At 39.9% G+C, this 13,077-nt stretch overlaps 1 protein-coding gene across 1 annotated transcript; it reads right to left on the bottom strand.

Annotated features, from left to right (window-relative positions):
* Window positions 1-5,681: 5,681 nt before the first annotated feature.
* FGF4 (fibroblast growth factor 4) lies at window positions 5,682-12,871 on the bottom strand. The gene is made up of 3 exons (XM_045015596.1): window positions 12,290-12,871; window positions 10,722-10,825; window positions 5,682-8,590 (listed from the first exon to the last, which is right to left on the bottom strand). The coding sequence occupies exons 1-3, from the start codon at window positions 12,597-12,599 to the stop codon at window positions 8,414-8,416; spliced, it is 591 nt and encodes a 196-aa protein (XP_044871531.1). The 5' UTR covers window positions 12,600-12,871; the 3' UTR covers window positions 5,682-8,413.
* Between the last annotated feature and the right edge of the window lie 206 nt (window positions 12,872-13,077).

The raw sequence follows: 13,077 nt of genomic DNA, 5'->3' as shown, positions 1-13,077 counted from the left end.
TGGGCTGGACCACAATGGTTTGTATCTAAATGACATGATCAGCTGTTTTGCCTCCATAGGAACTAGCCTACTCTACCATGGAGCCAGTCCCAAGACTGCTTCAGTGCTTCCTTTAACATTAATCCTACTAACCCAATGCAGTCTCCAGTGGTTCCAGTCCTCAGACCTCCTCCAGCTTTCAGGCCTCCTCCAGCCCTCACCTGGATGGGAACACACTGATAGGAAGGACATGCACTGCAAAGATTTCTGCAGTGGAAAGGCTAGTTGGTGCTGCAACAAAGGCCTTGTCTTTGTGGGAAGTCAGACCAGGATAAGCTATAGTGTGAATTTAAACCAATATAGTTATATCAGTATGTGCACTCTTATTCCAGAATAAGAGTGGTTTTTTTAGGTTTAGCTTGGATGTCACTTTGGAAGGGGTTTAAGCTAAACTGAAAAAAGCCATTCTTATTCTGGAATGAGAGTGTCCACACTGGGAGTTACTGAAATAACCAGTAAAACTTTCCCATGTAGACAAGCCCTGATTCAGGATGAAATGAGTGGGAGAGGAGAGGCAGGACAGAGATCAGGGGAAGAGGTGTCCAAGGGAGCAACTCAATTCTGTATGGTGCCCTCAGATTTTTCTTAACTGAAATATTCTGAAACCATTTTAAGGCCAATGGAAATGTAAACCCTTCTCTTACCTTTTTCTGTTGGTCTTATTTTCCAGCTTCCCTGAAAAATCCTGCCCTGCCCAGTGTCTGAATCAATTCGTCTGTGGCAATGCCTCCTGGCTGTCTGATTCTGTGTAGCTCAAAAGCTTCTCTCTTTCACCAACAGAACTTGGTCCAATAAAATACATTACCTCACCCACCTTGTCTCTCTGGTTCAAAGAGGGCTGTTTTTGACAGGAAGAGTATTTCCTATCTCATCCATGTTGTCTCCTCTGGTTTCTTCTGTTGTCTGTCTTCCCCCTCTATCCCCCCTCCCCTTCTTTCACACTGGTTGCCTTTATCTGCTCCTCAGTGTGTTCCCTCTTCATTCCTTGTCACCCTTTCTCACTCCATTTCTTTTGTGCTCCTCTCCTACATTGTACCCACATTTTCACTGCCCTTTCCTTATCTTCCCCAGTTACCTCTGACCTCCATTGACCCCCTTCCTCTATGTCCTATTCTCTTCCTTGTCCTCTGCCTCTCCCTTTCCTCTGACTCCAAGTCCTTGCTTCATCTCCCCTTCCACATACCTGGACAAATCATTTCTGTTGCTGGGCTATGCAATTTCCATTGTACCAGTCAGGTATAAGGGATGAGAAGTAAGGACAGATATTATACATATTGCATATTATACACTCTCTGTATAGCCCCCACATTTTCAACTGAAGATTTGTATTCTTCATGCATAGGCATGGGCCTGAGCCCAAATTCCATATATGAATTGACTCCCAAACTTTGCTGAAGGTCATATCTGGATCAGAATGTTGCAGCTGGCTCCTTTATCTCTAATGGATCAAAACAACACTCTGGATCCAAACCCTACAACACTGGTAGAAGTTTGCTCTGGAGCTGACCTCTAATTCTCAAGCACATCCCTGTTGATCAGAGCTGACACTGTTGTCAAGATATGTTTATTCTCCTGCTAGTAGGAGAATGTTTCCACCCTTCTTGAATCTCTGCACTAGCTTCCTAACTTCTTCCACATAAAGCTCAAGCTTCTTTTCAAGTTACTGTATAAGCAGGGGTCGGCACCCCCACGTTGCGTGATGGACACTTGACAAAATTACCATACTTAGTGACGGACACTGTGGGGGAAGGGGTTATGTCATTCAGTCATTCAATTTTTTGAAAAATTACCACAAAACCTCAAAATGTTTACCATGGACACTTGTGTCCATGTACGGACACGTTGCTGACCCCTGTGTATAAGTCTACAGCAGACTACATTTTAGGGTTGCCAACCTTCCAGGATTGGCCTGGAATCTCCAGGAATTAAAGATTAATCTTTAATTAAAGATTATGTCATGTGATGAAATATCCAGGAATACATCCAGCCAAAATTGGCAACCATACTACATTTCCACCCTATGCTTTCTTCCATTTCCAACAACCTGTTAAAACCTCTCTCCTGAATGCTCCCCTAGCCTTTCACTCCCTTGTAATCTATGCAATGCCTCCCCCGCCTCTTCTTCAAGAAAACTCCACCTTCTTCTGGAAGCATTCCCATTATAAGGTCACATGTTGATGTGGGTTTCAGCCTGTGAGATACTGAGCACCGTGTTGCGTGGCCTCAACTCTCAGTGGTCTAAAGACTGAATCCACACCTACTTTGGTCAATGACAAAATGTCTATTGGCCTTGCCCACACTAGACTTTCCCCCTGAAATTTCCCCCCTTTTCCACCAGGAGTGCAACTACACAGATGTTAGTAATGTTGGGAGGAGTAGTGTAGACCAGCCACCACAGGCTGCTCTACCAGAACTTTGTCATTGGTCACCATGTCATTTAGATCTTCTCTGAGCAGGAGCTTAAAGCATATGGTGGTCAAGCCCCTGGCATCCAGTCTACTGTAATGAACCAACCATTGTTAGCACTGGTGGGAGCAATGGCAGGAGATTTTAAGGAGAAAAGCTCTAGTTAGAATCCTCACATTGTCAGGAATGAGGACTTGCAGATGTTCCTTCTCAATCTCCAGGCAGCCTATGCCTATGTGCACAGCTGAGCCACAGCAGGGCCGTCTGATTGACTACTGCAGCTGATTAAGCCCAACACTCATAACTGATCTTTGGCTACTCAAAGCACATGCCCACAACTGGAAGCTCTTCTGTGCCCGCCCTGCTCCTAGCCTTGCACTAGCCCTGTTCCTGCCTAGTTCACAGCCTCCTGTCCTGACCAGTCCACTCCAGCCCTGCTCTCCTGCTTGGTTGCTGACTCTGGTTCTGATCCTTGGCTCTGATTCCTGGTCACAGACTCCAGCTCTGACCTTTGGTGCTGTTTCACCCTCTGACTCCAGCACTGATCATTAGGCCTGACCCTCCTTCCCCATCTCCTGATTCATGACACATAGACTTTGGTGGGAGCACAATTAGACCAAAAAGGTGGAAGGTGAGAGCGCTCATTTACCAGACAGAGCCTCAGCACACTCATCAGCAGGTCCCTTGTGTTTGTTCACTGGATCATATCTGCTTTCTGCACTCAAACTGTGATCAGTCTGGGGCAGGGACTTTTAATTTGCTTATTATACTTATTGGAGAGCACTACATGTATTTGTAGTGCTATGTAAATAATAAATATAATCATGATAGTTATGTCGAGTTAAGAAGGTACATCTAGATTGAACAGTCAGAACAAAACATGTTTGACAAGGGAACACTTGAGTATAGAACTATCTGTAGACATGTGTATGGGTTAAACACTGACCACATTTAGAAGTCTGGGTATACAAATGCTCCCCACAGTCAGAGTCACAAACACAAATCTGCAAAAAATGAAATGGCAGCATATCATTTAAATTCCCTTGACCCTGCAGCCCAGAGATCAGGCGTCTTTTATGCACTTTTGTCCTGAGAAGAGTAAAATTGTGCTTGAGACTGTCATTGGATTTAACTTATTGTCTTCATCCAATAAAAAGATATTACCTCCCCCGCCTTGTCTGTCTTCATCTCAGTTGTTTACACTGTTACTTTTGAAGAGATATTCTTTGGGCGCTAGTCTATTTCAGTTTTGTGGTAATTAACCCCTCATCTATTTTGGATTCATTATTAGTAGTACTGTAAAGATGTTTGTGATTTTGAAAATTGTTTTCACTCTGTATTGGAATAAAACACTGAATTTCAAAATTTCCAGCTGACATTCATTCTACTTTCACACTGCAAAACAAAATTTGTTGTTGTTTTGGGTCAATTGAAAAAATTTGTTTTGATAAAATTGAAAAATTGCATTTCAATATTGACTTTTTAAATTTTATTTATAGTATAATTTATAATATAATATAGAATAAAACAATTTATAAATGAAAGTTTAGAAACAAAATATTGAAAATTCTGTTCTGATAAGGTTGGTGAATCAGCATTTTCTGATGGGAAACCTTTCCACTGGAAAAATTTCAACTTGTTCTAATCATTAGATACAGTTTCATTTAGATAGTTAAACAGGAATTTCATTCATTTTTTCTAGTGTTGCTGATATTTATGTTTCATCATATTATGAGCTCAGTAGTCATAAATAGATGTTATATAGTTTCATTCTCAGGTAGAACATAATTGATAATAGCTCAGGCATGCTGGTAATTTAAACAACTACAGGACATAATCATGATAGATGTGTGTGTGTGTGTATGTCCTCTAGTTGTTTAAATAATATATTTAAACACAAGCTTTTGCTAATTACCAGCATGCCTGAGCTATTATCAATTACATTCTACCTGGGAATATATAAGCTTAATTTATGTAATGAGTGCTATCTTATTTATAGGGCTGGGAAAAAAAACATTTGCAAACACTTGTTTGTATTTTTAAATATATTTTCTCCAGAAGTATTCACACCACTTCTGAACTTACTTTCTTCAAACATTTGTGCAAAAACATTTTACAAGCATGAATGCTTGTAGTAAGTGAACTCTAACATGAACTTCTTGCATGCTTATGGGAAACAACTTTTAAATTCTTTCAGGGAACATTCACACCAGAAACCTGATTATAAGAGTTACACTTCTACAATCAGGAATAACACCAGGCCTACAGTCTTGGTATGTATGCTTAGCTTTACACATTGACATTAGTGGGACTAGTCACATGCTTGTTAAACATTTGAGTAAGTCTTTGCAGGATTGGAGTGACTTTAGTTGTTCAGCTACAACTAACGAACACAACTCAAATTCTGAATTTTAAATCCTAGGTGTAAACAAACTTCACAGTTATCCATAAAATATTATTAAATAACTAATAAACCATAGAAAATCAGGATCTTCTAATGTACATTCTTCAAACAGAAAAAGAAGTGGAAATTGATCAAATACCTTATTGACTGAGCTCTAATTATTTGGGTGAAACTGGCAGAAAATGACTTAATCATACCTCACCAGTTAACAGTACATCTGGGTAAAAAATCCATAATAAATATATATTCACTATATTTTTCCTCCTTTTCTGTTTCTGGACTGATCGTGATCTTCTCAAATATATTAGTTGTTTAAAATGGTCCACAAGATAATTACTTGGTTTTTGACTTGCTTGAGAGCAATTCATTGGGAGTATGCAAGATTGAAAATGTGAAACTCAAGCTGTTTTGATTGGCCATGTAGGTCAGATGGTAAGTTTCTGCTTTCAGGTTGGATAAGCGTCGATGAGTTACCTCCGGTTTTACACAGTTCTTAGTTAGATAAACTCCCATTGAAGTCAGTGGGTGTAGGATCAAACTTATATATTGCCTTTATACACACATACATTTTTTTCTGAGAAACTGAGTATAGATTAAAACCTGAAAGAAAAAAACTGGACCAAAAGGAACCCTGCCAGATGAGCACCACTGAGTACTTGATATCTAATAGTTCCCCCAATGGACATTACAATAAATGTTTGTAACAGCACAATCAACAGTTCCAGAGGAAAACAGGACCAGAGAATCTTAAATCAATTATTTCATTGAAGCACGCATGTCACAAGGAGCGACTATGGCATTCATTAAAGCCAGGTGAAATCCTATCAAGCATCACTCCTAGACAGACTAAGAGGCAGGGACTATCTTTTACTACAAGTCTGTATAATGCAAAATGAGGCTCCAGTTTCAGTTTGGGTCTCTAATCACTACTATTCTTGCTACTGTCATTAATAGTTTATATTTATTATTATGGATCTGGCTTGAATGGAATTGTGCTAATTTAAAACCAGCTACAAGAACCTGTGCCTACTCAGACAAAATTCCCAGTGCCTTCAGTGAGAGTTTTGCCTGAGTAAGGACTACCAAATTGGGTGTGCTGGGAACATCTGTCATAAAAACTTCTTGTAATATTATTTAAAGGTGCCAATGTGTTTAAAAGAGAGGAATAATGTCTTGTCTTTCATAGGAGGAATGAAGTCCATTCTAAATAACTTCAGTCAGTTCTAGTGTAAACGTGTATCATTTATTATGCATTTAAATGTGCACAGCACATACACCACAATATTGAACAGCACCTGTATAAAACTACAGACAGATTCTGGTAAATGATGAAAGCTCATACCATGTAACATCAATATAAAGATTTTACAACAATATTCGGAAGTTACAACAATTACCTCTGAATACATCTAGAGTGAGGCTGTCAGTTATGGATTTCAATGGAGTGAAAGGTGACAGAAGAACCATTCTTCAGACAAATTTTGCTTTCTGAAATGTGGAAGAATTGTGAGGTTTCAGAGGTAGTGGTGAAAGTTACACTGATGATTACTCACATATAGAAAACAGAGAAAGTACAGAAATCCCCCAAATTGCAGAGAAATCCTTAGGCACCATGTTTCCTAGGTGCTTCCTTAGGTTTGGCTTTGTTTTTTGTTTTTAATTTGGTTTTATTTTTGAACAGCAGCAGTAGATGGTTTAAGATCTGGTCCTGCTACACTCTGATCTCACTGAACTTTGGCGAGTAGCTTTACTTTTCAAGGTCATTTGTAAGTACAGTATATATGCAAGTATATGTGACTCTAGCAGAACAAAAACTTTTCATATAGGAATGTAGAAAGAAAAAAATGCTGAACTCAAATTTTCTGCGGCCTTGGGACTTGTATATGTCCAAAAATCATTAGTTGAATTTGGAAGATTATCTATCTGTAAACATCCTGTAAGAGTATTAAACTTATTCATTAAACATTGTGATCAGGCCTGGGTTCAACTTAAGACCATGAAGTTTCACATTTATAAAAAAATTAAAAGTTTACCATCATTTCAGGGTCTCCTTTCTCCCCTCTTTCATGATCAAACCTGCCTTTTCCTTCATTACTTTAGAGACATGGGTTACATTTGCAAAATATAGAAAGAAAAATATAGGGTTACTTCATGACCATATAGTACTGCAGCCTGACAGCTGTCTGCAAATATTTTCACCATGATTATCCTTACTAAAAGTAAATCACTGGGTAAAGATAGCTCAAACGTGACAAGGCTCAAATAGGATGCAACTGACTCTATCTTAAATACTTCTGGCTACATATGGAAAAATAGAGATTTGGGATTGCAAAGATCCACCCCCCTTTCTGGAATTATAATACTGAAGAGAAAAGTTTGCACCTTCTATGCAGATTTTGTTAGGAGACTGGCTTCAAGAATTAGTGAGGTAGAAATTAATTAACTTTATCAGGGAATGAGACATAGAAAAGAGCAGCATATTTCTCCTTCCAAACACTGCATTTTAAAAATAATATAGACCAGCTTTACTCACTTAAAACCAGTCTGACTTCTATCTATAGAGCTTGGGTTTCTCAAGAACCAGAAAACGTGTTTTGATTATATATTTAAAAATATGGGAGCAATAGAGTTTCATAGGCTTTGGAAAATAAGTGTAGTCTCCAAATTTGAAAAAGGAATTTTGATTTGAATAAATAAACACAATGAGTTCATAGTAGCATATTTCACAGTGTTTGTTAGGGGAGGGGTCGACACACACTGTTTAGACCTCATGTGCAAAGCAATCATATGTAATATTAGCTTTCTTTAAGGGTCACAAAAGAAATTATGTTCCTATTTATCTGAACAGAAAAGAAAAAAAATTGAGTTTATATAGTTGTTTAAGGGTCTCTGCTGCCTAGTAGCTCTGCAAAGATTGACTGCAGGAAAGTTCAAAGTTCAGCACTGGCAGATCTAAAAACAGATTTGTGGGGTAGTACTTCAACACTGCACTTTCTGTACCAGAAGTAAACTGATACCATTTCAATTAAATAGCAACACTGCACAAAGGAGGTCAGACATTGTATGTTCCTACAAGCTAGCATCAGAACTGAGAAAGGTTTGCACAGCTCATTTTCAAAGACTAAGACCTTATCTGGTGGTGGTGGGTTAAAAAAACCCAAACAAATACGTGTACACCAACAAACACTGTACAACACACAAACAGTGCAAAACATTGTAATATAGGAATAGAATTTCACTTGTTTTAAAACACATAATAGCAGCACACCTGTGATAAATTTAAAAAAGTTAAATAAACCACAAAGCAGAAGTCTTCTACAGTTGCACCATCAAATGAAATAGCTTGGGTTGGGTTTTTTGTTTGTTTGTTTGTCTGTTTGTTTTTAGAAATAAAAAAAATCAGAACTATAAATAATTTTGTGGCAATATATACAGACTTAAATAATTAATTTAAATATCTTACACCTAGTCTTGCATAAAACTCTCCAATAAAAGTGCACCATGTTTTCCCCAAGCGTGGCTTGTCTCTTCCCCTGTGCTGAGGTAGGTCTGAAGGAAGATATCTCAGATTCTAGGAAGAAAATGTGTCACTGTCATTGTGGGAGACACTTTGTTGCCTTTCTTTGTTCTTCCATTTTTGCTCAGAGCTATGTACATGCCAGGGTAAATCCTGGACTCGTAAGCATTGTAGTTGTTCGGCAGGAGAATCTCTTTGAATTTACACTCATCGTTGAAATGGGTCTGAAATGCAAAGGAGGAGGAAGGAGGGAGGAAATATTAAACATCAGGTCTGGAAATATTATTACCAACAGGTGTAGGCCTGATGAAGGGAAACGCACAGCTGATTTTTTCCCCTAGTGATCTTTTGAAAAGATCATCCCATGGAGACTCCAGATGGCCCATCAGAAACCATGGATTCATTAAGGGTTTTAAAATCCAGATCAATCAGATGTGTCCAAAGAGGCTAAGAGCATCTAGTAGCCTGTCTACACAACCATGGAAACATGTCACATTTTAACACAGCTGGCAATGCAGCTTGTATAAATTCAGGGCAAAATTCTGTTGCTTTCCTCAGGTAGGTCTATTCAATCAGACTTTTCCCATTAGCGAGGATCAGGATTTTGACTTTCAGTCCTTACATTGAAGTCAATGGAAGTTTTGCAGGATGTAACCTTCCTTCAAGTCACCTTATTTAAATAATAGGCCCATTGATCTTTCTGACATTAAATAGATTACATTTAACATCTACAGAAATCCTTGGCTTCCAAAAATATTAGCTGCACCTCCAACAATACATTGCCTAGGATATTTCAGAGCTCAGGACCCTCTAAATATTGGCAAAATGTTTTGATAGGAAAGAGGAAAGAATTTTAAAGGTACCCAGAACATTTCAAAACTGACAGTATTTCCTGCTTGATCTTGAATGAGAAATTTGGATCCGTTGATGCTAACAGACCAGGAAAGCAAACTGATTTGAAGGTAAGGCAAGGGCACTCTTTCTTTGCAAGTGAAATAATTTCTTATGTGGATACAAAGGGAGGCAGGTGCTTTTCCTGGATACAGATACTAGCACAGTATTGGGCTGGCATTGATAGGTACTAAAGCAACTAATGGGATTATCTCTATTATTAATTTTAAGCACTAGTTTTTGTAAATCAGGGCTCGACCTGCTAGAGTTAAATCTGCACTGGAGATTAAAATACCCAGGGCACACAATGCAGCCAAGAGTCCTGCTTGATGTCCCTATTAGAGATGATGACAGAGGAGCTGTTGTACTTTGAAGGCCTGATACTGCTTCAACTGGAGTCAATAGCAAAATGGCCTCTTGACTGCACTGGTGCAGGATCAGGCCTTAAACCAGTTACTTTGTATATTCATGATCTCATTCAGGCAAAATGTTCATTCACTTCAATTAGAGCTTTGCAGGAGTTAAGGCGTGCAGGATTGGGCCCATGTGTGACCAAAACCCCTTCAAAATGAATGTGGAAAGACATAAAACAGAGAAGTAATTGATAGAGAAGTCAGTTTGAAAGCAGAATTCTACATACAGGATCATAGGACAGAAATGATGCTGGCCGCAGAAACTTATGCAAAGGGGAAGGCAACAAGCAGAGGGAAAGTTCTAAGTGACCTGAAACAAGACTTGTATTATTATTTTCAGCACTAAGTGGGTTTAAAAAATGAAATCCTGTCCCCTATTTGTTCCCAAAATCCAACGTAAAAATGCAAGACTCACTTTCATTCTGGCTGAACAGATCAAATTTGTTTTTAAAAAGAGGGAGTTTTGATGACTATCTATCCATCATCAGAGCAGAGTGTCAGTTCTGCAGCATTTACAAAGAGTGATCAGGGTAGGTATTGATTTGTGATGTCATCAAAGATTACAAAAAACACACGTGGGACACAAATTAAAGTTCCCTCAGAGAAACTGAGCAGATATATATGCCTGATTAAAGCTGTTCCTATTTGGAGAGCTTTATTATTTAATTACTTAATTAAATTAATTAATTATTATGCAGACTAACTTGTGGTATTGCCCAACAAAATGATGACTGTGTTTGCGGAGAAACTTGCAATATGGGTGGTCCCTGGCTGAGTGACTTTTACACCAGGGAGGATAGTAAGTACATTTAGTGGCTAGAAATGCAAAGAATGGAATTTACATGAAAGGCACTACTCCAGTAGCATCTCTGCACAGTACACCTTCCATTCACAGTAAAACAGAGTGCTTCAAGAGTGTCCTGTCTTCAATGAGCAATGCAGTGTAGGACTGGGGCTTGGGCAATTTAAATCCAAAAACACCACAGGCGCTCTTCATCGCGGATTGATATAGTCATGTAGCCAGTCACTCAGTATCTCATATGCTACTTACAGATCCATAGAGCTTGCCTTTGCTATTCATGGCTACGAAGAGTCCACTTTTAACACCAAATAGGCTCACCACTCCTCTTTCCACTGGAGAAATTTCAAGCAGACCTATGGTGAAAAACGATGCATAAGGAGTCACACACAATATAAATACATGTATTAACCTTATTATGGGTCCATTTAACACGAACAGTGGCCATATCAAACCTATGCCTTCCAATTAAGGCTAAATCGTGATTATTTGCCTAACATCACTGACATGCTTCTATATGTGGCTTCACAGTTACTTCCCTGATGAACCAGTTTTTAAAACTTTTCAAGATGATTATGTGTGTTAGGTTTCCTCCTGTGCTTTAAAGACTGAAACCCGCTCCCATTCAGTGGCTAGATAACGTCTAATAAAACAGCTCTTTAAGAAATAAAAACAACCTCGATATTTTAAATGGGAACGAGGAATCTCACTCACTGCCCAGTTTAAAATAAGTAACAATAAGTTTGTGGCAAATCAAACATTTGTCATCATGCTGTTTATAACCCCAAATCCTATTGTTTCAGTTGGGTATCAGATAAAGTCGTGGGGCCAAGGGGTTAAGTCACTAACAGATGCTTTTCTATTGGACTGTGCTAACGTCTGAGAGTTGCTTTTGACTCAGGAATCCCAATTTACTGTTTGAAAACCCGGGAGTGGGGGAGGAACACCCTGCATGCTGTGGTGCTGAGCATCCAGATGCTGACGTGAGCAGAACACCTGATTCTTTTCGACAGCAGGAAAAATATTGCTTTAAGCAATTCTATCCATACATAGTAGCCTCCTCCATAAATCGCTCTCAAGCAAGCAATCAGAGCCCTGCAGTGCCATTATTTTTAAAACAAGTCCTTGGGGGCGGAGGAAAGGACATGAACAAAAAGATTTTCCCTGATTGATTTCCAGTGCTCATGCCACTTAAGCATATGCATATGGACTTTCAAACCCAAGGCTCTGGGACTGCTAGCTAAGCACTTTTTTACTTAGTAACCTTGTGTCTTCAGCAGGATCGATGCCACTTATTTGAGGGACTTGATAACCCAATTCAAACCTGATCTTAAGGAAGTCAGTCGATGCAGCTTGAGTTTGACCATGCATTCTTAGGACCGACTTTCAGCTGACTTTGGAAAGCTTTCTATAAGCCGCTCACAATACCTAGGTAACCAGCTGCAATAATACTTTTTCCCTCTAAAGGGGCCCTTGTGTGTTTCTGTGCAGAAGGCTCTAATATACAAAGTGCAATACACGCTGGGAAAGCGAATCTATTTTCCGAACAGGGCACCAAGGAGGAAAAGTGCCAATAAAACCAAGTGCCCTTCAGCTGATCCCCGCCGCCTCCCCCCCCGCACACCTTTTCCAAAAATTACAGAGCCCCACGATCCCTCCTAGAAGGGGAGCTTAGGAAAGTCACCAGCTGAAATGTCAGGAATCAGGTGAGATGCACTTCGAGGTGCCAAAAAACCCCTGTCATAACCCCCCCCCCCCCGGAAATTGACAAGGTGGGGGAAATAAATAATAATAATAATAATAATAATAAAGCAACTTGCTGTATCGATTTTCGTTGTGAATCCCGTTGATTCTGCCGTCTGGCAAGACTTGGATGTGAAACCCGATGCCTACGTTACAGTAGAGACGTCGCAGCCTCTTGATGCCCAGCAGATAGTCACCGTCCCGGCTGATCTCTTTCCTCTCCCCCGGGAGCCTGGCCATGGAGCGAGAGAAGAGAGTCTCCCAGCGCCACTCCAGGGTGTCGTTGTGCTGGGCAGAGAAAGGAACGCAGCGCACCACCCAAGGCGAAAGCAGTCCCAGGAGCAAGATTGGCAAGAAGGCCGAGGGGAGAGTCATCCTGATCAACATGGGCAGCACACGTGGTTAGAAGGGAGTCAATTGCTCTAAAAATACACTCGCCTCGGAGCTCCCACTTTATACTTAGATCAAAGAACAAAAAGGGGAAGAAGTAGCAAAGGAGGGATCCCAATAGCTCAGTCACCAAAGGAGCTGTGGTTTCCCTGGTCAGGTTGCATGGGGAAGAAATCCTGTGAGCAAGGGGAGAAAAAGCAGGGGGGATCGACTCAGCTGAATCTTATTCTGAACTTGATCGCAACTCCAGAAGTTGTCTGAAGTGGTGATCTTCTTCTATAGCTGCTCAGCCATAGCGCTTTAGCCCTAGCCACGATATTTATATATCCATGTGCGTTACATCACCACCTACCGCTCTTTGCTGCAGCGTTCAATCCAGTTTAACAGAAGTCAGATTATCACCCCTAGATGCTAAACAACTTCGAATCGTGTCTTGAGGGGAGAGGCAGACGCACATTTTTTTCAATTAGCAGGA

Source organism: Mauremys mutica, chromosome 4 (genome assembly GCF_020497125.1).
Source record: "Mauremys mutica isolate MM-2020 ecotype Southern chromosome 4, ASM2049712v1, whole genome shotgun sequence".
In the NCBI taxonomy this organism is placed as follows: Eukaryota; Metazoa; Chordata; order Testudines; family Geoemydidae; genus Mauremys; species Mauremys mutica.
The sequence above is the reverse complement of the archived record's forward strand: the minus strand, read 5'-3'. Positions and strand labels throughout refer to the sequence as shown.